The sequence below is a fragment of the Sorex araneus genome, chromosome 8, assembly GCF_027595985.1.
Source record: "Sorex araneus isolate mSorAra2 chromosome 8, mSorAra2.pri, whole genome shotgun sequence".
NCBI classification, from domain to species: domain Eukaryota; kingdom Metazoa; phylum Chordata; class Mammalia; order Eulipotyphla; family Soricidae; genus Sorex; species Sorex araneus.
This window is the reverse complement of record NC_073309.1, coordinates 22,340,389-22,363,306: the sequence shown is the minus strand read 5'-3', so window position 1 is coordinate 22,363,306 and position 22,918 is coordinate 22,340,389. Positions and strand designations below refer to the sequence as shown.

At 59.7% G+C, this 22,918-nt stretch overlaps 2 protein-coding genes across 5 annotated transcripts; one reads left to right on the top strand and one right to left on the bottom strand.

The window, feature by feature from the left end:
• Positions 1-3,706: 3,706 nt before the first annotated feature.
• Positions 3,707-11,142, bottom strand: ZNF319 (zinc finger protein 319). 2 transcript variants are annotated; one of them, XM_055145666.1, is made up of 2 exons: positions 11,026-11,142; positions 3,707-7,324 (listed from the first exon to the last, which is right to left on the bottom strand). In XM_055145666.1, the coding sequence occupies exon 2, from the start codon at positions 7,052-7,054 to the stop codon at positions 5,291-5,293; it is 1,764 nt and encodes a 587-aa protein (XP_055001641.1). In that variant the 5' UTR covers positions 7,055-7,324; positions 11,026-11,142; the 3' UTR covers positions 3,707-5,290. The 2 variants fall into 2 exon arrangements, with proteins under 2 accessions (XP_055001641.1, XP_055001640.1); XM_055145665.1 differs by lacking the exon at positions 11,026-11,142 and adding an exon at positions 10,206-10,325.
• On the top strand, positions 11,108-22,697 carry USB1 (U6 snRNA biogenesis phosphodiesterase 1). Of its 3 annotated transcripts, none has more exons than XM_055145668.1 (7): positions 11,108-11,369; positions 12,105-12,271; positions 13,751-13,934; positions 18,255-18,308; positions 19,418-19,523; positions 20,956-21,039; positions 22,452-22,696. In XM_055145668.1, exons 1-7 carry the CDS (start codon positions 11,266-11,268, stop codon positions 22,554-22,556), a joined length of 804 nt encoding a protein of 267 aa, XP_055001643.1. In that variant the 5' UTR covers positions 11,108-11,265; the 3' UTR covers positions 22,557-22,696. The 3 variants fall into 3 exon arrangements, with proteins under 3 accessions (XP_055001643.1, XP_055001642.1, XP_055001644.1); XM_055145667.1 differs by lacking the exon at positions 22,452-22,696 and adding an exon at positions 22,224-22,434; XM_055145669.1 differs by lacking the exon at positions 20,956-21,039 and having other exon boundaries at positions 22,452-22,697.
• The last annotated feature ends 221 nt before the right edge of the window (positions 22,698-22,918 follow it).

Here is a 22,918-nt window from a genome sequence, read left to right as displayed (position 1 = left end):
CTAGAAGGTACCTGGCCTTCCCCATTTCCCAGGACCCCTCCCAGGAAGAAGCTCTTTTCCCCCAGCTCAGCATGGTGTCCCAGGGAGCCAAGGCAGAAACCCCTGGGGGTGCTGGCCCCATGCTGCATCTCCCAGTGCCCCCTGCGACGTGGCAGCTCAGAGAAGAACCGGGTGTGGTCCAGGATCCCGTCGGGGCCTGGGTGAGACAGGGTCGGCTGAGTGAGTGCTCCCGAGAATACCTGCAGCTGTTTTGGGGGAAACGAGGGCCAGAGCCCAGCTCCCGGGACACCCTCAGGAACTTGGCACAGACATCAGAGGCCCTGTGTGGGGTCCAGAAGGCTGTCTCGGCCTTGGTGGGGCTTTGGGTTCAGTGGGAGAGGACATAGACACAACTGCTTCAAAAGCCAGACCAGGGCCAAGGAGATAGCTCCGAGGGCTGCAGTGCTTACCTGGCATGCGAGAGCATCCTTTAATCCCCAGCACTGCATGACCACCTGGACACGGCCAGAAGTACCCCTGCACCCAGCTGGGAATGGGCCCAAAGCACTGAGAGTGCCCCTCCCCCCACTAAAAAAAAAAAAGAGGAAAAGAAAAACCTGGGGCCAGAGAGACAGATAGGATAGCATGCCTTGCACGCAGCTGACCTGGGTGTGATTCCGGCACCACACATGGTCCCCCAAGTCTGCATGATCCTTGAGCCCAGAGCCAGGAAGACAGGAGGAAGCCCTGAGCACGACCTAATGTGGCCCCCCCAAATGGACAAACCCGAGTGAGGACATGAGTGGGGTTGTGGATATACCCACCCCACCTTCTTAGAACCCCACGACTCTGCCCGGGGTCTCACACCTGCAGTTCCGTTACTCACACCCACAGTCGTCCTTTGGGCCCGATCTCATAAAGATGCGTGCTGGCTGTGGATGGAGAGCACTTGGAGGCCGTGTTCCACGCCGGGCACCTGTGGCCCCTGAGCACCTCTGGGTGGATGGTGACCTGGTGTGGCCCCCAGGCACTGAGCGCCACCCAAGGCAGGTCCGTAAATCGAGGAGATGCAGATGAGCACAGGAACCTGGACTGGGACACGTCCCCTGTTGGCTGAAGCCCAAGGCGACAGCAGCTCGGGCTGGACAGGCGAGGATGTGGACTCGGCCTGCAGCCCTCCAGGGCAGACCTGGTGATGGACAGAGTTGGGACCTGTAGCCAGGGACCTGCCTGACCCCAGAGCCCAGGGCTACCCACTCTACTGCCGGGGGTGGGGCGACTCTCCGGGTGGCCACCAGAAACTCCATCCCCACCAGAAACTGATTTGCTGCCGGTGAAAACAGCACGTGGACCTGGGGATGGGACGAAGCCCAGATGCCACTGCGCCAGGCTCCCCTCCTCCGGCCCCCACGTCCCCTCCTCCTACAACTCTTTGCTCATCAGGCTGGTTGTCTTAAAAACCGCCCCTGTGGCCACCCCTGGGGGACAGCTCACCTCCAGGCTTTCCTGGCTTGGGTCCAGCCCACCCCGGGCCCCCCCAACACAAACCCACCGCCAGCCTCACCAAGCCTGGGTTCGTGTCTACCTCCAAATCTCTGGGCTATACTTTCCTTCCCCCCGGAAATGCTCCGTCTTCCCCTACCCTGAGTCCACCCATTCTTCCCAAAAGGCTCTGCGAGTGCTCCCTCTCCCCACTCTTCTCTAAGACCACGGGACGGGCATAACTCACGGCCCAGTTGGTACTGACGGACTTGCCTGGCCAGCTGGGACCTCCAGAACCCCCAATTTGGAAGGGACAGGATGAAACACCTCTGACACAGTAAGCGTCAGGCTTAGTAGAGTAACGCAAAACTCACCTCTTTGCCCAGCAGCAGCAGGGGGGTCAGGGAGGGGTGCTGGGGTGAGGGTTGGGGGGACTCCTACACACAGGGATGGGTGCTGGGGTGAGGGTCAGGAGGGACTCCTACACACAGGGAGGGGTGCTGGGGTGAGGGTCAGAGGGGACTCTTACACACAGGGATGGGTGCTGGGGTGAGGGTCAAGGGGGACTCCTACACACAGGGAGGGGTGCTGGGGAGAGGGTCAGGGGGGACTGACTCCTACACACAGGGAGGGGTGCTGGGGTGAGGGTCAGGGGGGACTCCTACACACAGGAAGGGGTGCTGGGGTGAGGGTCAGGGGGGACTCCTACACACATGGAGGGGTGCTGGGGAGAGGGTCAGTGGGGACTCCTACACACAGGGAGGGTTGCTGGGGTGAGGGCCAGGAGGGACTCCTGCATACTGTACTAAAACACCGGCATTTACTTGGTTTTTTTTGGGGGGGGTTGTGAGGTTGTTTTTGGGTCACACCCAGCAGTGCTCAGGACGTACTCTTGGCTCTGAGCCCAAGGATCACTCCTGGTGCGATTAGGGACACTGTAGGATGCCAGGGATTGAACCCGGGTTGGCTGGCCACGCGAGGCAAGCACTGTATTACCTGCTGCACTGTGGCTCCAACCCCGAACACCAGCGTTTTGGAGCCTGTCGTCTGCTACGGGAAAGCTCAAAACTCAAGGACAGTCCTGCTCCCCCCTGGGCCCGTGCCTGGCACACCGCGGAACATGGTGTCTGACTGACCGTGCCCCCTAGCTCTGCCTCATCCAGAGGCGGCTAAGGCATAAGGCATGAGGGTCTCCAGAGGAAAGAAGAGCCCTCCCTGTCCCTACTGAGGTTCCCCTCTGAGAACACGTTTGTGAGGGCGGGTGGGGAGCTGGGGGGTGGGGTGAGAAGCGGGAGACGCGGGAGGGCAGTGGGTAGGTAGGGGAGCCGGCGGGTTTGCTGCAGTCTGAATGGCGGGTCTCTATTTTTTTTGTTCGGGTTATTTTTTGCTTGGGGGTCACGCCCAGCAACACTCAGGGGTTACTCCCGGCTCTGTACTCAGGAATCACTCTTGGCGGTGCTCAGGGGACCCTATGGGATGCCGGGGATTGAACCCAGGCCTGCTGCGTGCAAGGCAAACGCCCTACCCGCTGTGCTATCACTCCAGCCCCAATGGCAGGTCTCCGAGGACCCCCAGCAGGATGACAGGGGCCGGGCCTCTGCTGCGGGTGAGGAACGAAGGCCCTGAGAGGTGCAGGGACCGGCCCTGGAGTCACGGGTGTCTGAAGGCCCCCTGCGGGCACTCAGGCCACTCCATTCACTGTTTCTCCTCTTCTCCCCCACACCCCATGCAGGCCTCTGAGGAATGAAGGAGCCAGCTGCAGCTGGGCCCCGGGGGGACAGAGATGACGTAGGGTGGGGTGATGAGACCAGAAGGGCAGCTGGGGGCAGGTCAGTGGGGCCAGAGCAGGGGAGATGGGGCAGGGTCTGGGGGCGCCATCCACTGCAGCTGCAGGCTGGCATCAGTCTGAGGCTCCCCAGGTCCCTTCCCCCAGCCCTCGACGTCCCATACGCTGCGGGCCCCTGCTGTCTGCTCCCTTTCGGGGGGCGGTGGGCCCAGCCCTGCCTCTTCTCAGCTTCCCTTCCTGGACCGCATGCACGCGTCCTGTCAGTTGCACAAGCACTAGGCTAATCACTCTCCCATTTTATAGACAAAGTGATGGAGTCTCAAAGAGGTTCAGCGATGCGCCCAGCGCCACGGCCCAGACGGCTCCGCGTGTAGCACGGCGCTCTGCCCGCCACCCCCTGCCTGGCCCGCCTCCCACCACTGCCCAGTGGAAGAATGACCAGAACAGCAGTGCTTTAGGTCTCGGAAGGCCAAGGACTTTACTTCTAGGACATACATTGGACTCACTATATATTAACATTGAAGGGGACTATCTAAAATGGAGCTGATCATTTTAAATCCAAATGCTTTATGAGATTCAAAATGATACGAAATTAAACTATACAGTTACGAAGAGTATAACAACCGCTTTTAGAAAGCAGAATGACAGGGAAAGCAGGTGGACGGTTGCCAGCCTGGGCCCCGTGTCTCCAGGTACTGCGAAGGACAGTCCGTGCCTGGGACCCCATTCCTGGGGGGGCCCGGGAAGGGCGCCCAGTCAGACGGAGGTGCTACAGGCTTCTCAGATGTCTTCAGAGAGAGAGAGAGAGAGAGAGAGGACAGAGGAGAGGAAGAGAGAGAAAGAGAACCGGGTAGAGACGGGTGTCCCTGCCCCTTGGTGCAAGCACTGATCAAAGTCTTCTTTCGGGACCCAATATCTGCAGCGGGACCTGCCAGAGGCAGGAGCAGAGCTGGGCTCAAAATCATCATTTTTATTAAGGGGTCCTCTGCCTCCTGCCATCTCAGATGACGCCACCCACCTTCTGTTTCCTGGGCGACCCTCTTCCTGTTCTGGCTGAGGCCCCTGGGAGAACCCAGGGAGAAAGCTCAGCTCCTGGAATTAGCAGGGTGGCATGGAGGGGATCTGGGACATGCCAGACCGTGGGGTCACGGTCAGCCGCCAGACTGATGGCAGAGGCTTCCCAGAGGCTGGGAGGGCACCGTGCCCTCAGGGGCTATGCCCATAGTCCCGGCCCCTCTGACCTTGGGTCCCCAGGCCCAGTCTAGGTCCGGGAGCAGGACGAGGCATGCCCTAAACAACCTGAGTCCACACGCCGCACCACTCCACCTCCACTGGGAAGGGAAGAGCATGGGCTTGGCCCTGCTTCCTCCAGGCACCAGGGCCCTTCATGATCCCTCCTCGTCTGGGGGAGAGCGGTCCCCCAGTAGCCTGGGACCAGGCTGCCCAGGTGAGAGGCGGGGCTGCCCTGCCTCCCTTCTTGGGGACTCACTGTCCAGCTGGTATCTGAGCTTCCCTGCCTCCCGCCTCTGGCTGGGTCCCCATTCCCTGGGTGGCTGAGCTCACAGAAGTGCTCTATCCTGCCTGAGCCTGGGGAGCACATCCCCACACTCGCTGGGGTGGACAGAGGGCACCCAGCCTGGTCTTCCTCCCGCAAGCCCCCCGCCCTGGCGAGCCCATCACACTACTGTACCCTCACCCTCCTGGCTGAAAGGCTGAAAGGGGTGGGGGGGAGGGGAGGCCGCCCGCGTCCACTGGGGTCAGGAGGCCATTGGCCTTACAGCCTGGTTGTGCCGGCGGGGAGGGGGAGGTTGGGAGCGACACACATGAATCCTGTGTAGCCAAGAGGCTCCCGAGCAGGCCGAGCTCCAGCCACCTTCCCCCACCCCCACCTCCCGCTCCGGCTCCCCCACCCCCACCTGCCCATTTTCTTCTCCCTGGGGCCCTCAACACAAAAGAGCTGGTTGCGTGGGGCGTGGGGCGCTCAGTGCCCGGCATCCGGGCGGCCGGGGGGGCCGCTGGGGGCGGCGGGGGCGGCAGGGGCGCTCAGGGCAGGCAGGCGGCCACCTGGTAGGCGCCCTCGGCCGCGGCGGCCGCGGCGGCGGCGCTGTGCTGCGCGCTGTGCTCCTGCAGCAGCGCCACGTCCAGGAAGCGCTCGCCGCACCACACGCACTTGAACTGCTGCTCGCGCGCGTGCACGCCCTGGTGCTTGTTGAGGTGCTCGCGCTGCTTGAAGGCCTTGTCGCAGCTGGGGCACTTGTAGGGCTTCTCGCCCGTGTGCACGCGCCGGTGCCGCTGCAGGTCGGACGCGTACTTGAAGCGCTTCTCGCAGTCCGGGCACTTGAGCGGCTTCTCGCGCGCCGGGTCGCAGCGGTGCTGCACGAACTCGGACGAGGAGAAGAAGCGGCGCTCGCACAGCGTGCAGCGCAGGGGCTTCTCGGCGGCCGCGCAGTGCGCCAGCTGGTGCTTCTGCAGCGCCCCCGCCCGCTTGTAGGCCTTGCTGCACACCGGGCACTTGAAGGGCCGCTCCGTGGTGCCGGGCAGGCACTTGTGCCGCAGCAGCTCGGCCGACTGGTCGAAGCCCTTCTGGCACACGGGGCACTTGAAGAGGGTCTCGAGCGAGTGCACGTGCTGGTGGTAGAGCAGGTGGCTGGGCTGCCCGAAGCCCTTCTCGCACAGGCCGCACTTGAAGGGCTCCTCGGCCTTGTGCGTGCGCCGGTGCCGCATGAGCGCGTACTGCTGCTTGAAGCCCATGGGGCACAGGTCGCACTTGAAGGGCCGCTCGGCGCTGTGCGTGCGCTCGTGCTGCCGCAGGTCCGAGGGCCGCTTGAAGGCCTTCTGGCACTCGCCGCAGCGGAAGGGCCGCTCGCCGCTGGGCGTGCACGGGTGCTGCAGCAGCTCCGACGACTCCTTGAAGTGCAGCTCGCACACGTTGCAGCGGAACAGGTGGTGCTCGCCCGAGTGCGCGTACATGTGGCGCACCAGGTGCGAGCGGTGCTTGAAGGTCTTCTCGCACACGGCGCACTTGTAGGGCCGCTCGGAGCTGTGCGTGCGCTTGTGGTGCACCAGGTGGGAGGACTGGCTGAAGCTCTTGTCGCACAGCGTGCACTTGTAGGGCTTCTCGCCCGTGTGGATGCGCTCGTGCCGCGACAGCTCCGACAGGTGCTTGAAGGGCTTCTGGCAGATGGGGCAGCTGTAGGGCTTCTCCACGTGCTCGGCGGGGGCCACCGCGCGCGGCGCGGCGGGGGGCAGGGCCGGGGTGCCGGTGGGGCCCGCGTCGGGGGCCTCCGAGGGCTTGTAGGTCTTCTCGCAGATGGAGCACTTCACCAGGCCGCCCGCGCCACCCGTGTGCGCGCTGTGGTGCTGCGCCAGCGAGGTGAGCAGCGAGAAGCCCATCTTGCACACGCCGCAGACGAAGGGCTTCTGCTCGGCCTGCACGCACTGGTGCTCCAGCAGGTCAGTGGCCTGGTGGAAGATCTTGAGGCACTGCGTGCACTGGAACGAGCGGTCGTGGCCCGCCAGGCACTGGTGCTCGTGGGGGCTGGACAGGTGCGCCAGGTCGTGGCCGCACACCCCGCACTTGGAGGCCGGCTCCCCCGCAGCCTGCAGGGGCGGGTGCTGGGGCGGCTGCAGGCCCCCGTCGGGCTGCAGGAGGATGCCGTAGACGGCGCAGCCCAGCGGGTTCTCGGCCGAGCCCGGGGGCAGCGCGTGCTCGCCCAGGGCGGGGGGCGGCTCCGCATGGTGCTGCGGCTGCGGGGGCTGCGGCTGCTGCGGCTGCGTCTGCGGGGGCTGCTGCCAGCTCTCCGACATGCTGGGGAAGATGAAGCAGGGTTTGGAGAGTAACGGCTTCAGTTTCCCGCTTTAGGTGGCCCAACCAAGAGAGAGAGGGGGGCGCTGCCCGGGGCTGGGGGAGGGGCCGGGCCGGGAGCTGGGACCAGGCACCGAGGCAGGCAGGCGGGGCGGCCCAGGCCAGGAGCTAAGCCGCACAGAGCTCCAGAGCTCCTCGGCACGGCTCCTCTCGGCGCCTCAGCAGGGTCCAGGCGCGGCTCCAGGCAGGCTCCGTCCTCCTTGCTGACCGGGCTATCGGGGAGAGAAACAGTGAGTCAGGGCAGGGGCACCGAGGGGCAGGGCTCTCTCCCTGTTCGGCCCCCGTGTGACACCTGCACAGCCCACACACAGGGCAAGGAGAAAAGCTCCAGAGGGGCCCGATCCACATGCCACCCTAGAATCGTGCTGGCACTCAGTGCCACCAGCCAGGGGGACAGACAGACAGTGTCTCACCCTCCCCCTTCCCCCCTCCAGGGCCAGGGCAGCCCAGCTCCTGCTCTCTGCCAACCTCAAATCAGAGGTCTCAGGGGCTACCTGGGGTCATCTGCCAAGGACAGAAAGGAGTCACCAATTCTACCACCAAGGGAAGGGGAGTAGGGGGCAGGGGATGGACATGTTAGGGTCATGGTTTCCAAAAATTAATAATAATAATAATAATAATTTTATGATCATAACTGTTTCATTTTTCCCCACAAAGTTTTCTTGGAAGCCCAATATATATCTTTTTTTTTTTTTTGGCTTTTTGGGTCACAACTGGCGATGCTCAGGGGTTACTCCTGGCTCTGCACCCAGGAATTACTCCTGGTGGTGCTCGGGGACCCTATAGGATGCTGGGAATCGAACCTGGGTCAGCCGCGTGCAAGGCAAATGCCCTCCCCGCTGTGCTATCACTCCAGCCCCTAATATATAAGATAGAAGCAGAGAAGCTCTGGCTGACATCTCAGGGATATTCCCGCTGTTGCCTAGAATCTCAGCTCAGGACACCAAGAGAAAGGGGTGCTGGGTTCAGGTCCCCCCAGACCTAAATGCCTAGCAACAAACAGCCACAATCAATATCGGCTTAAGTGGCAGGTCCTTGTCTCTTGACTAGACCCCTCCTCACACACACCCGGTCTCTATGATACTGACCTGTAACAGGCTGGTACCTGAGTCTTTTTTATTTTTATTTTTTATTTTTTTGGTTTTTGGGTCACACCTGGCGATGCACAGGGGTTACTCCTGGCTCTTCACTCAGGAATTACCCCTGGCGGTGCTCAGGGGACCATATGGGATGCTGGGATTAGAACCCGGGTCGGCTGCGTGCAAGGCAAATGCCCTACCCGCTGTGCTATTGCTCCAGCCCCTTTTTTATTTATTTATTTATTGGTGGGGAGAGTTATCATAGTCCACCCAATCCAGAACTCTCTCTCCTGCCATCTCCTAGAGACCCAAAACAAAGGAAACTGGCTCAGGAAGACAACTCAGTGAGTTCCCAGGTTCGATCCTCAGCACCACTATCACTGTCACTGTCGTCCCATTGCTCACAGATTTGCTCAAGCAGGCACCAGTAACGTCTCCATTGTGAGACTTCTTGTTACTGTTTTTGGCCTATCGAATATGCCATGGGTAGCTTGCCAGGCTCTGCCGTGCGGGCGGGATACTCTCGGTAGCTTGCCGGGCTCTCCGAGAGGGGCGGAGAATCGAACCCCGGTTGGCTGTGGGCAAGGCAAATGCCCTACCTGCTGTGCTATAGCTCCAGTCCCCATCGCACCACATGGTTCCCCCAGACACCATTGGGAGTGATCCCCAATGTCACTCGAAATAAGAGTAGAGCCCTGGGGCTGGAGCAATAGGGCAGGTAGGGCGTTTGCCTTGCACACGGCTGACCCGGTTTCAATTCCCAGCATCCCATATGGTTCCCCCGAGCACCGCCAGGAGTAATTCCTGAGTGCAGAGTCAGGAGTAACCCCTGAGCATCACCAGGTGTGACCCCCCAAAAAATAAATAAGAGTAGAACCCAGAGCATCATCAGGTGTAGCCAAAACCAACAATAACAACCCAAACAAAAACCAAAAAACTCTAGAGCAGCAACAAGTAAACCCAGAATGTTCTGCATCTCCCAGTTCAGTGTCACAGCCAATAGCAATACGGAAACCGAGTTTGCCGTAGGGGTGCAGGAGGCAGCCTACCGGTGTGTTCCTGAGCTCCTGGGCGCCAAGAAGGCACCGTTCTGGGGCCACCAAAGCAGCCCATAGCCCACAGGGGGCCCAGGCAAATCTCTCCCTCACCACTTTGTGGCAGCACAAGGCAATGACAGCCAGATGGAGGAACTTTTCAGAATTTAGACAGAGCCCACTTCCAGGTTCCCAGTTCTTCGGTCTTCAACGCGGAAAAAGTTTTGAAGTTTCCTCCCGGGGGCAGGAGGAGGAGGAGGAAGGAGATGCCATCCCCAGGCCAGCCCAGCTCCCACCGTGCGGACAAAGAAAGCGGAGAGCGAGGATGCTAGATGCGGGCATCCTCGGGCTCTTCCCAGAGGGAGGAGGGACCCGGGCTGCGGGTGGCAGGGGGCCTCCCCGCCTCCCCGGGGAAGCGGCAGGAACAGCCAGGGCTGCGCTAGGTTCCGCTGCGTCAAACCCAACAGCCTCTCCCCTCCCCGCCCCCACTGCCCAGACTCCGGATCCCGAGCCCTGCCCCCGACCCCACACCCCCACGGGTCACCACCGCCACCACCCCCCTCCAGGAAGATGCAGCCCGGAGGCTGCTCCAGAGGCCAAGGGGAGCAGTGACCAGGCGAAGGGCGGCACCGGGAGCCCCGCACCTGTGCCCCACCCCAGCCCTCCGTCCTCGCCGCGCAACGCAATCAAGGCGCGACCCGGTCCCCCGCGGGGCCACCTCCTGTCACGGCCAGGCCGCTGCGGGGCCCCAGCGCCGACCCCCGCGGGGGTGGGGTGGGGGGGACCGGGCCCGAGAGAGGCTCCGGGGCTGCAGCGGGGGCCCGGGAAGCAGCTGCGCGTCGACGCCGCCGCGGGCCGGGGGCCGCCCAGTTGCCCGGAGGCCGCGGGGCGGACGGAGGAGGATGCGGGGGGCTGGGGCGGGGGTGGGGTGGGGGGAGAGGCGGCGGCGCGAGTGGCCCCGGGCGCCCGGCGGCGCTCACCTGCTGCGGGCCGGCGCGGGGCCGAGAGGCGGCCGGCGCCGCTCCCCGCCGCCCCTGGGTGCCGCGGCCTACGCGCGCCGCCGATCCCCGGCCTCGCGTAGCGGCGGCGGCCGGCCCGGGGGCGGGGGCGGGGCCCGTGGCAGCGGCCCGCACCGGGGAAGCGCCGCGCGCGCGGCTCGGCGGGCGGGGCGGCGGCGGCGGCGGGGCGCCGGGAGGCGGCGGCGGGGGCGCGGGCGGGCGGGCCGGCGGGCGGGCGGGCGCGCGCGCGGGCGGCCGGCGGAGGGCGGCGGGGCGGCGGGCGGCTCGGGCCGGGGAGGCGGGCCCGGAGGAGGAGCGGCGGCCCGGGCGGCGCGGAGCGAGGCCGCCCCCTGCCGGGGACCCTGCGGCCGGGCCGGGGCGCGCGCCGCGCTGCTCCCGGGGGCGTCGCCGCGCCCGCTGCCCGGCGCCCCGCAGGGAGATGCCCGGGCGCCGCCGCCGCTGCCGTCCTGGGCGTCCACCGCAGCCTCCGGTCTTCCGGAGCTGACACACCTCCCGGCCGCTCTGTCGCCCTGAGGACAGAGACGGACCCCCCCTCCACGCCCCGCCCCGAGACTCGGATTAAGAACGGGGAGGGGGGGCTCTGAGACCTCCGAGGACGGCCTCGCCGCCCGCCGCCGGGGACCTCCGCTGCGTCCAGCCTGCGGACTGCTGACCCAGGGGTTCTGCCGGGGCCCTGGGAGTCCGAAAGAACCCCGGTGGCCCCAAGAAGGAGCAGCGGACAGAAAAAAAGAAATAAATCATATCAACTCGGGGCCCAGAGCGATGTGGAAAGCGGACGCACCGAGGCTGGGGGGTTGCAGGCGGCTCCCGGGAGTCCTCGAGGCCGGTCGCAGACGCGCTCCGGGTTCACGCCGGGTGGGGGGGTTGCCGCGGTGCAGCCGGGCCCCGCCCCTCCAGGCCCCGCCCCGGGGCGGAGCCAGTCCCGGCCCCGCCCCTGGCGGGCACTTCCGGCGGGGAGGAATTCCGGGCTCCGGCCGCGGTTGCTGCTGGAGGTGTCGGCGCTGCTGCCCGGAGCCCCCCTATGAGCGCGGCGCCCCTGGTGGGCTACAGCAGCAGCGGCTCCGAGGATGAGGACGAGGCTGAGGCCGGAGCCCGGGCCCGACCCGGAGCTGAAGGCAGCAGCCGGTGAGGAGCAAGGAGATCCTCTGCTGGTTGATGGGATTCGCGCGCTTCCGCGACCCGACCGGTCCAGGGGGCGAGGGTAGGGGTCGGACTTGCAGCGGGTGGGGAGGAGGATCCGGAGAACCTCACCTCTGGACGAGGCCCCAGGGTGCTCCCTGGGGGAGCCGGGAACGTGGGTTTGGATCCAGCCCCCACGACCGGCCCCCTCTGGCCCTTGACTGGCTTCGCCCATACCACCCACGGTCTGCTTCCTTGCTTGAACCCAGCTGCAGCTGGAATTCGTTCAAATTGCTTACATTCACCCAGGGCATGCTCAAGAAGCACCCGGCTAGCCCAGGACTCGGGACTGGGGGCACAATGGTGAGCAAAACCATGCAAGTGCCTGTAGTGGGGTTTTGGTTCTGGGTGCCAGGCCTTCTGCTTGCTGAATGCTGAAATAAATGCGCGCTCGAGCAGGGCCTGGGCTGGTCCTGCAGCAACTCTCAGAAATGCGCTTCACCGGCAAGGAGGCGGAGGGCCGCGGAGCTCGGGAGTTCCCCTGCAGGTGGAGATGATACCTCTGGGCCACGCTGGTCCCCCTGTCTGTCTGCTCTTGCCTGCCGGCTGAGCCCTGCGGCTCCCAGCTGTGGGGAAAAGGCTGTGTGCTTCTCTCAAAGCTAAAAAGGTGACTGCTCTTGTTGCATGCAGTGCATGTCGACAGAATTACCGATGTGCACCTTCCCTTTCTCTCTCTTGCAGTCGCCAGAGTCCCCTTCCCAGCCAGAGGTGGCCGGTACCTGACAGTGTGCTCCACATGTTCCAGGGCGCCGAGGAGGGGCCAGAGGATGACAGTTCAAAGCACGGGGGCCGGATCCGCACCTTCCCCCACGAGCGGGGCAACTGGGCCACTCACGTCTATGTGCCGTGTGAGTCCTGCGGGGCGGAGGCGGGCCGACTCTGGAGGGCGCCTCAGCAGAGGGGACATATTTCAGGGTTTGGGTGGGGGGAAGGGAGAGAGCTGTAAACTTGATTTTAGTTGGCCACAGGGCCATTGCGCTCCCCACTCATGCAGACTGAGCAAGGAGGGTATGGGGGCGCTGGTCAGAGCAGAATGTTAAGATGACCCAAGGAGAGTTGTAGTGTGATGGGGGTGTGGCCAGTCACACTGTGAGGGAGTAGCCAAGTGAGGGAGTGGCCAGCAGAAAGTGGGCTCAGAGTCATTTCACTGCTTGGCCTGGATTCAGTCTCTAGCCTTCTCAGGACCTCCCGTTTTCTCATTTCTAAAACAGGGATGGTGGGCTGGAGCGATAGCACAGCAGGTAGGGCGTTTGCCTTGCACGAGGCCAACCCTGGTTCGATTCCCAGCATCTCATATGGTGCCCCGAGCACCACCCAGGCATAATTCCTGAGTGCAAAGCCAGGAGTAACCCCTGTGCATCGCCGGGTGTGACCCAAAAAGCAAAAGTAAAATAAGTAAATAAATAAAATGGGGATGGGCTGGAAGGATAGACAGGGGTTATGGCGCTGGCCTTGCATGCAGCCAACCCCGGTTTGATCCCTAGCACCGTATTTCAGAGTGATGCCTGAGCATTACCAGGTGTGACAGCCCGCCCCACTCCCCCTACAAAAAAAATAAAATTTGTATTCTCGAGAGTATACATCTTTTTTTTTTTAATTTTTTAAATTTTATTGAATCACCGTGAGATAGCTACAAGCTTTCATGTTTGGGTTACAATCTCACAATGATCAAACACCCATCCCTCCACCAGTGCACATTCCCCACCAATATCCCGGGTATATCCCCCCTTTTCCCACCCTCCCTCTGCCTCTATGGCAGACAATATTCCCCAGAGAGTGTACATCTTGCAATCTAGTTTTGAGGAATTCATGCTTGGAATTGATAAATCAATGTGCTTTTTTTTTTTTTTTTAGTGGGCGGGGAGGGGTGCGCACCCTTGCAGTGCTTAGGGCTTATTCCTGGCTCTGCACACAGGCGTCAGTCTTGGCAGGAATCAGAACTCAGAGGGGGGCTAGATGGGGTGCTGGGGTTCAGACCCCGGTCGGCCAAGTGCAAGGCAAGAACCCTCCCCGCTGCACTCTGGCCAGCCCGGTAAGTATCCTCTTGTTGCAGTTTTGTCAACAAACTGGTCTAAGTCACAGTCCCAGTGAAGACGACTTTGGAGACCGCGATTACACAGGCCCCCGCGCTCTCCCGATCTTATTTTCCTTCCCCTCAAATTCCCTCCGAGGAACGTACAGGCACCGTAAGCACACATGAGATTAGCTCCAGTGCACAGACCCAGGACCTCGCAAGGGCGCTTTCTCCCCAAGCTCAGAGTGACCCGGCTGTCTCTGCCTCCTGGGCCCAGCCACCCTGGCTAAGAACACACCCCATTCCCCTCCAGACGGAGCCAGGGAGGAGTTCCAGGAGCTGCTGGCCGCGCTGCTGGCCCACGCACAGACGTACGTGCCCCGGCTGGTAGGGGTGGAGGCCTTCCACCTCAGCCTCTCTCACAGCGTGGTGCTGCGTCACCACTGGATCCTGCCCTTCGTGCAGGCCCTGAAGGATCGCCTGGCCTCCTCCCAGAGGTGAGTGCCCCTCCATGGCCACCCTGCCTTTCCTGGGCAGGAAATAAAAATGAGTGGGGGGGGTGGAGCGATAGCACAGCGGCGGGTAGGGCGTTTGCCTTGCACGCAGCTGACCTGGATTCAATTCACAGCATCCCATATGGTCCCCCGAGCACTGCCAGGAGTAACTCCTCCTGAGTGCTAAGCCAGGAGTCACCCCTGTGCATCGCTGGGTGTGACCCAAAAACAAAAAAAAATAAATAAAGAATCAGGGTACAGCATATTTGGTGGTCGAGAACGGCCTCCCCGGCCTCCCCAGCAGAGGGACAGAGAGACGGGGCACCCACGGATTGACGGGCAAAATGGCCTGTTTATTTCAGACCTAGGTGCATACCTATAGACGGTCCCAGGGGGTTCAAGGTACAGGACTGCATGTAGGTGTGATTGGTCGTGGGGGGGGCCTTACTGTCCACCTCCTCCCGTGGGACTGTGGGGGCCCAGGCCCCCTGCTGCTGAGCACTGTCAGCCCTTGTGTGCAGGTGCGGGGAGGGGGGATCCACCTCTCGTGAGAGCGAAGCAAGGTCCCCCGGGCCCCCACAGGCTCTCGGTAAAGCTGGCCCCAGCTTCTGCTTTCGTATTCTCACCAACCCCCATTTCACACTGCTTCCTCCTAGAAACTCGAAACACTTCCTCCTAGAAACTGGGCCCGACAACCCTGCCCCTTCATGGAGGCCCTTCCAGATGGTGCCTCCCCCAGAACCCGCAACTGCCGGGCACTGGGGGGCCGGGGTGGTTCGGAGCCTTAGTCAATCCCCTTTGGAGCCTGGGTTCCTGCAGCTTCTCTCTGTGCCCAGGGCCTTGGCGCATGGTGTTTGCCTAGTGACGGAGGGGAGAGTCCAGAAGCCGCCCTCCGGGTGTCTCAGACCTCACAGGCATCAGCAGGGGTGGGTAGGGGTGGGGGACCCACTCTGGGCTCCCCTGCAGGGCCCTTTCTGCCACGGAGTTGTACCCCAGCAGTAGGAGTGACAGTCCAGAGGGTGGGGCTCTCGCCTGGAGCACAGCCAGCCTGAGTTCAGTCCCCGGAGCCCCCTACAGTTCCCCGAGCCCACCAGAAGTGATCCCTGAGTGCAGAGGCAGGAGTGACCCCTGAGCATCAGGGTGTGCCACAGCCCCCCCCACACACACACAGACCCAGAGGCGAAGACGTCTCCACGGATACACAGACCAGCAAATTCTACCCCCTCCTCAGCACCGTGATGTCATGCCCGTTTACCTGAACCCCTTCTGGGGGCCAGAGGATGATAGGGTTTGTTCCCGCTCAATCACTCAGAGGATCGGGACGAAAACCCCTCTCTTTTATTCATTCATTCATTTATTTATTTATTTATTTATTTATTTATTTAATTGAATTATCTTGAGATATAGTTACAGAACTTTCATGTTTGAGTTTTAATCATAACCGTGATCGAACACTCATCCCTCCACCAGTGCACATTTTCCACCACCAATGTCCCAGTCTCCCTCCCACCACCCCCATCTCACCCCACTGCCTGCCTCTGGCAGATAATTTCCTTCGTTTTCTCTCTCTCTCTCTCTCTCTCTCTCTCTCTCTCTCTCTCTCTCTCTCTCTCTCTCTCTCCTTTTGGGCATTATGGTTTGCAAGACAGATAGGAGGCCATCCTGTTTGGTCCTTTATCTACTTTCAGCGCACATCTCCTGTCCTTAGCAATCCCTCCAACCACCATTGACTTAGGGGTCCCTTCTCTATCCCAGCTGCCTTCTCCCCCAGCCTGTGAGGCAGGCGTCCAGTCATGGAGCGATCTTCCTAGCCCTTGTCTCTCGTGTCTTTGGGTGCCAGTCTCATTATGTTATTTTATATTTCACAAATGAAAACTCCTTTCTTTCCACTCTCCTGTCACTCTTGACTGAACCACACCGGACTTCACATACTCACATACGAATGCTTCGGGCGCCAGTGGGACCCGGACCTGGGGTGATTTTGCATTTAGAGATCATAAAGATGGTAGAGGCACAAACTGAAGATATTTCTTTCTTCTTTCTTTCACGTGGGGCCGAAAAGATTGTGCAGGGGTTAAAGCGCTTGCCTTGCATGCAACCCACCTGGGTCCCACCCCTGGCACTGTATCTGGTCTCCCGAGCCCCACCAGGAGTGACCCCTGAACACAGAGCCGAGAGTAAGCCTTGTGACCCAAAAACCAAGCCAGAGCAAGACAAAAGAATGTGGAGGACCGGGATGCAACCCAAACTATTATCCTTACTAAAGGAACATGCCTCGCATATCTGAGGTCTGGGTTCGATCCCTGGTGTCACAGATAAATAAAGTGGAGAGATCTTTCAAAATAATTGTTCTGAAAAGCAACCGCTGCTGGAGAGGATGTGGGGAAAAAGGGACCCTTCTACACTGCTGGTGGGAATGCCGGCTAGTTCAGCCCTTTTGGAAAATAATATGGACGATTCTCAAAAAACTAGAGGTTGAGCTCCCATTTGACCCAGCAATACCACTGCTGGGAATATATCCCTGAAAAGCCAAAAAGTATAGTCAAAAGGACATCTGCACTTATATGTTCATCGCAGCACTGTTTACAATAGCCAGAATCTGGAAAAAACCCGAGTGCCCTAGAACAGATGACTGGTTGAAGAAACTCTGGTACATCTATACAATGGAATACTATGCAGCTGTTAGAAAAAATGAGGTCATGACGTTTGCATATAAGTGGATCAGCATGGAAAGTATCATGCTAAGTGAAATGAGTCAGAAAGAGAGAGACAGACATAGAAAGATTGCACTCATCTGTGGAATATAGAATAATAGACTATAAGACTAACGCCCAAGAATAGTAGAAATAAGTACCAGGAGGTTGTCTCCATGACTTGGAGGCTGGTCTCTCATTCTGGGTAACTCAGGGAAGGGACCACCAAGTAAAATGTGGTCGGAGGTCATGTGGGGGAAGGGTGATGCGGGCCGAATATAGACTAGAGACTGAACACAATGGCCACTCAACACCTTTATTGCAAACCACAACACCTAATTAGAGAGAGAGAACAAAATGGAATACCCTGTCATAGTGGCAGGATGGGGCTGGGGGAGACGGGAGGGATGCTGGGTTTACTGGTGGTGGAGAATGGGCACTGGTGAAGGGATGGGTTATCGAACTTTGTATGGGGGAAACATGAGCACAAAAATGTATAAATCTGTAACTGTACCCTCACGTTGACTCACTAATTAAAAATAAACTAATAAAAAATAAAAAAATTTAAAAAAAATGTGATATACCAAAAAAAAATTGTTGTGGAGTAAAAGAGATAGTGCAGTGGATAAGACCAGGGCGCTTGCCTCACTTGTGGCAGACGCAGGTTCCATCCCCAGCATCCCTTATGGTCCCCCAGGGCCAGTCAGGAGCAAGCACTGGGCACAGCTGAGTGTGGACCGAAGCCAAACAGAAACTAAGATCAGCCCCTGGAGCACCAGGAAATGCCCTGGTGACTCTTTGTCTCACGCCTGACCAGATCAGAAATTTATTTATTTATTTATTTATTTTTACCTGCAAAGAATAAATTGGCCCGTAACTTATCTATAGTCACGCACTTGATGAATCACTTTCTCAAATCTCTTCCATAAAGCTGAGCTGGTCTCAAATATTTTTATTGAATGAACTGCTATTAATAAAGTAAGAGCTTTGCCAGTTCCTGAATAAAGCCATGTGTTTCCCTGAACTGGGCAGAGATTTTGCTTATTTGTTTGCTTGGGCTTTGTTTGTTTGTTTGTTTGTTTGTTTGAACAGTTTGTTTTTTACTATGGCTCTGCACTGGGGAATAACTCCTGGTGGTACTCGGGGAATCATATGGGATCCCAGGGATCGAACCTGGGTTGGCTGCGTGTAAGGCAATCGCCCTACCCGCTGTACTATCGCTCCAGCACTTAAACTTGGCAGTTTCGAGATCTCAACCAGCTCTGATATTTTAGGGGTTGATTTCCCACCTGTAGTGTAATGGGATATTCCTAAATATGATTCTGTTTTCCAAAATCTGTTTTGTTTTTTTTGTTTTTTGTTTTTTTTTGCTTTTTGGGTCACACCCAGCGATGCTCAGGGGTTACTCCTGGCTTTTCACTCAGGAATTGCTCCTGGCAGTGCTTGAGGGACCATATGGGATGCCGGGGATCGAACCCGGGTCGGCCGCGTACAAGGCAAACGCCCTACCCGCTGTGCTATCACTCCGGCCCCATCCAAAATCTGTTTTTAACGTAAACAGATTTTTTTCCCCCTGTTTGTTTCCTGATCACTCCTCCTGAAGTATGGTCTTTCTTCTTCTCAATTTCAGATTCTTTTTCACTGCCGACCGGGTAAAAATATATACTAATCAAGAGAAAACCAGGTGCGTCTCCCACTCTGGGTCCCTTGGCACTTCCAGAAAGATTCTTCGGGGTAAAGAGAGAGAGAGGGAATGCTTTGCTTCTGGCCTGCCTGTCCCAGTGTGGGGGTTTTTGTTTGTCTTTCAGGTAAGCCGCACCCGGCAGCGTTCAGAGGCTCACACCTGGCCGGGAGGTGGCTCCAGGAGGCGCTCAGGGGACTGTGCAGTGCTGGGAAGCCCGACCCGGGCCCACGGCTTGCAAAGCTTGTGCTTGGCTGTGTGCGTGTTTCTTAACCAACTCTGTGACTTCACGGCAGCTAATCCCAGGCCACAGCCTTTCACTAAGAAAAATGATGAGGGGCTGGATCGATAGCACAGCGGGTAGGGTATTTGCCTTGCACGTGGCCGACCCAGGTTCGATTCCCAGCATCCTGTAGGGTCCCCCGAGCACCGCCAGGAGTGATTCCTGAGTGCAGAGTCAGGAATAACCCCCAAGCATCACCAGGTGTGACCCAAAAAGCTTAAAAAAAAAAAAAAAAGAAAAGAAAAGAAAAATGATGAGGGGCTCGGGAGAACCACTAAGAGGACTGGAGCACATCTTTTGCAGGCAGGAGCCCTGGGTTCCATCCCTAGCCCCAAACGGTGTCGTCGTATTCCCCTCCTCCCCCGCCCCCCAAATACTGCAAGGAGTTATATTTCAAGCACCACACTAAGAGGGGCGCCCCTGTGGGGGAGGGGCAGAGATGGGAAAGACCATCTTGGAATGGTTCAGAGAAAAAGCCTGAGACTCAAAGGGACCCCCAAAGCTTGGCCAGCCCTGCCCCGGTCCCGCCTTTAGCGTGGCCCTGTCTCTCTCTCTGCCTGCCTGCCCATAGCCCTTGCTACATCTGTCACCGGGCAACAGGGAGACTCAGGCCGTGAGAGAAGCAGGGGAGAGCTGGGGAGGTGGGGGGAGGATTGGGGGGAGGGATGGGGAGTCAGAGCAGGAACGCGCCCCCCATCCCACCCCCACCACTCTGCCTCTCCCCAGTGCCCCTTCCTCTGTCCGCCTCCCCGTCAGCCCCTCGCCCCAGCTCCTGTGGCTTCTGCTCTTGGGACTGCAGCTCCTCTTCCTGCTCCCCTCTGTCGCTCAGGACCTTCCTGGGGCTTGAGGTGACCTCGGGGCACGCCCAGTTCCTGGACCTGGTCTCGGAGGTGGACCAAGTCATGGAGGAATTCGAGCTCCCCACTTTCTACCAGGTAAGGGGCGGGCCGACTCTTCCTCCCCGGGGACCCGTCCTTAGCGAGAGTAAGATCAGCCTGAAGGAAGGCCTGTGAGAGGCACGCTAAAGTGCCTTCCAGAACTTTCCCAGGCGAAGCACACACCTCTGGCGTGTGGAGAGGGGCCCCCAGGAGACTCTACGAAACCCAATGTTTCATAGATTACTTTAGTTCTGTGAGAGACAGGAACGTGAGCTGTTTCCTGCTCCAGGACAGCCACGGTACCTTTTTTTTTTGGCTTTTTGGGTCACACCCGGCGATGCACAGGGGTCACTCCTGGCTCTGCACTCAGGAATTACTCCTGGTGGTGCTCAGGGAACCATATGGGATGCTGGGATTCGAACCCGGGTTGGCCGTGTGCAAGGCAAACGCCCTACCCGCTGTGCTATCACTCCAGCCCCTAGCCATGGTATCTTGATGCATTTTTAAAGTAGTAACTTCTGACACACACACACACACACACACACACACCTGTTTTTGTAAAATTGGCACTCCAGAAAGAGCTACAGCTTCAGGAACCTCCCGGCACCCCGATCTGCACTCCCGGAGTGGAGCCGTCACAGGGCGGTGGGCCAGCCTTGCCAAGGACCGCTGAGTCCGGGGATCTGTGTTCAGTCCCCAGCACGGCGGGGTCTCCTGAGCACCCCTGGGAGCGAGCCCAGGTGCAAAGCTGGGAGTATCCCCTGAGCACTGCCAGAAAGTCATTCCCAAGCCACGCAAAACTGCACTGTCAGGTCTGTATGGCTTCAGTGGGGATCGTCACTGTTCTCCGCCAGTCTTTGCCTTTCGTTCACTTCCTCTTAAGTTTGTCACCTGTTGCAGTGCGTCAGCTCAGAAAGTAGGTGCGGTGGCTCTCTGATACTTAAAATAAAGTGATCTTTGCCATCACCAGGTGGCCTTATAGGCAGCCGGTCCAGGGTTCATCCCTGGCACCCCATGTGGTCCCCCGAGGCTCCCAGGAGTAACCCCTGAGCACAGCTGGGTCCAAAATTCAAAACCAAACAATCCCCGGGACCTTGTGGCTTCCATCCCCAGATGGTTTTCTTAGTCCTGGAGCCGGCAAGTCCAGTCTCTGAGGAGGGTGTTTCCTGGCTGGCCTTCGGGCTGGGCCATCATAAGTGGGGACACAGGGATCCAGACTTATTCCCCCGGCCCCCACACCCGCATCCCAGCCTTGTCCCAACCTACTCTCAGCCTGCTTTTCCCCTAAAGGCCCCACCTGGCTCCAGACCCCATCACGTTGTGGGTTTAGGGCTTCCGTGTGCTAATGGGGGGATGTTCCGTTCAGTCCAGACCATGCCCACTCCCAGAGGGTCTTGGGATGAGCCCAGTGCAGACCCAGGGTCTCACCCCGAGTGGCAGGCTGGGAGCTCCCCACCCACAGCCCCTCACACCCTGCCTCCCCTCTCAGGACCCTTCCTTCCATATCAGCCTGGCCTGGTGTGTGGGCGACGCCCGTCCCCAGCTGGAGACGCGGTGCCTGCGGGAACTCCAGGTAAGTCCCCAGGCAGGGGCACAGGGCTGCAGATCCCCAGAGGAGAGGGGGTCTGGCCCGCTGTTTGCCCTGGGAAACGAGAGGGCAGGACGGGAGGTCTCCCAGCCAGCTGCTGCCCCTGGCTGCATACACACACAAACCCTGGCCCCATCCACCAGCTGCTCCCGACACACACACACACATATACACCCTGCCTCCTGCATACACACACAAACCCTGGCCCCATCCACCAGCTGCCCCCGACACACACACACACACACCCTGCCTCCTGCATATACACACAAACCCTGGCCCCATCCACCAGCTGCCCCCCCCCCACACACACACCCTACCTCCTGCATACACACACAAACCCTGGCCCCATCCACCAGCTGCCCCCGACACACACACATACACACCCTGCCTCCTGCATACACACACAAACCCTGGCTCCATCCACCAGCTGCCCCTGACACACACACACACACCCTACCTCCTGCATACACACACAGATCCTGGCTCCATCCACCAGCTGCCCCCGACACACATACACACACACACCCTACCTCCTGCATACACACACAAACCCTGGCCCCATCCACCAGCTGCCCCCGAGACACACACACACAGATACACACACACACACACTACCTCTGATCTTTTTTTTTTTTTTTTGCTTTTTGGGTCACACTTGGTGATGCTCAGGGGTTACTCCTGGCTCTACACTCAGGAATTACTCCTGGCGGTGCTCAGAGGACCATATGGAATGCTGGGAATCGAACCCAGGTTGGCTGCGTGCAAGGCAAACACCCTACCCGCTGTGCTATTGCTCCAGCCCCCTTTTTTTTTAAATTTTTAAATCATGGCCCAGAGAGGCCACTGCACCAGCTGGGCCGTGTACACACACACACACACACACACACACACACACACACACACACGAAAAAAATTAAAAAACAAACGAGGGAGGTGCCAAAGTTACAGCAGAGAGGCCACTGCACCAGTTGGGCCCCCCCCCACACACACACACACGGAAGAAAAAAAAACCAAAAACGAGGGAGGTACCAGAGTTACAGCTGAGCAGTAAAACATCTGTGAGGCCCTGAGTTGGATCCCTCACCCAGCCAAAAGAAAAGGAAAGGCAAGCCAACTGAAACCAGCACCCCGGTCTCCTGTGCTGCCTTTGCTCTTGGCTGGTCTTGCAGGGAGGTGCCGAGCCTCGGTCCCAGGTCCGAGCTCCAGACGTTCCCTCCCCCCCAACGTTCCCTCCCCCCCAACGGCCAGCAGGTCTCAGACCCCAGGGCGCCTGTTTCCTTGGTGCAAAGTCGGACAGGCTGCAGAGCTGACGGGGTACACAAGCGCGGGGGCTGGGGGTCCTCAGCAGGCCTCTGGTCGCCCCAACCCGCCCGTCCGCGCCCTGCTTCCCCCCGAAGGAACTCGTGGAGGAGTTTGAGGACTCGGAGGTGCTGCTGCGCGTGCTGGCTGAGCACGTCCGCTGCAAGGCGGGGAACAAGTTCTTCTCGCTGCCTTTGAAGTGAGCCGAGAGAAGGAGCCGGCCGAGGGGCTGCCCCACCGCCTGCTGACCGGGTCACTGACCCCGAAGCCACCAGCAGAGGGCAGCCTGGGCTTGCTTGTTCCTGCCTGGAAGAGGGGAAGCCAGAAATAAAAGTGGGTCACCTGCAGAGCGCCGCCAGAGTCCCGGTTGTAGTTCCATCTGCACACGGCGGCCAGTCTCCCAGTTCTGCCCGCTGAGGTGTTTAACAGACCCCCCCACCACACGCACACACACACACACACACACATTCTCTCTCTCTCTCTCTCTCTCTCTCTCTCTCTCTCTCTCTCTCTCTCTCTCTCTCTCTCTCTCTCTCTCTCTCTCTCTCTCTCTCTCTCTCTGCCC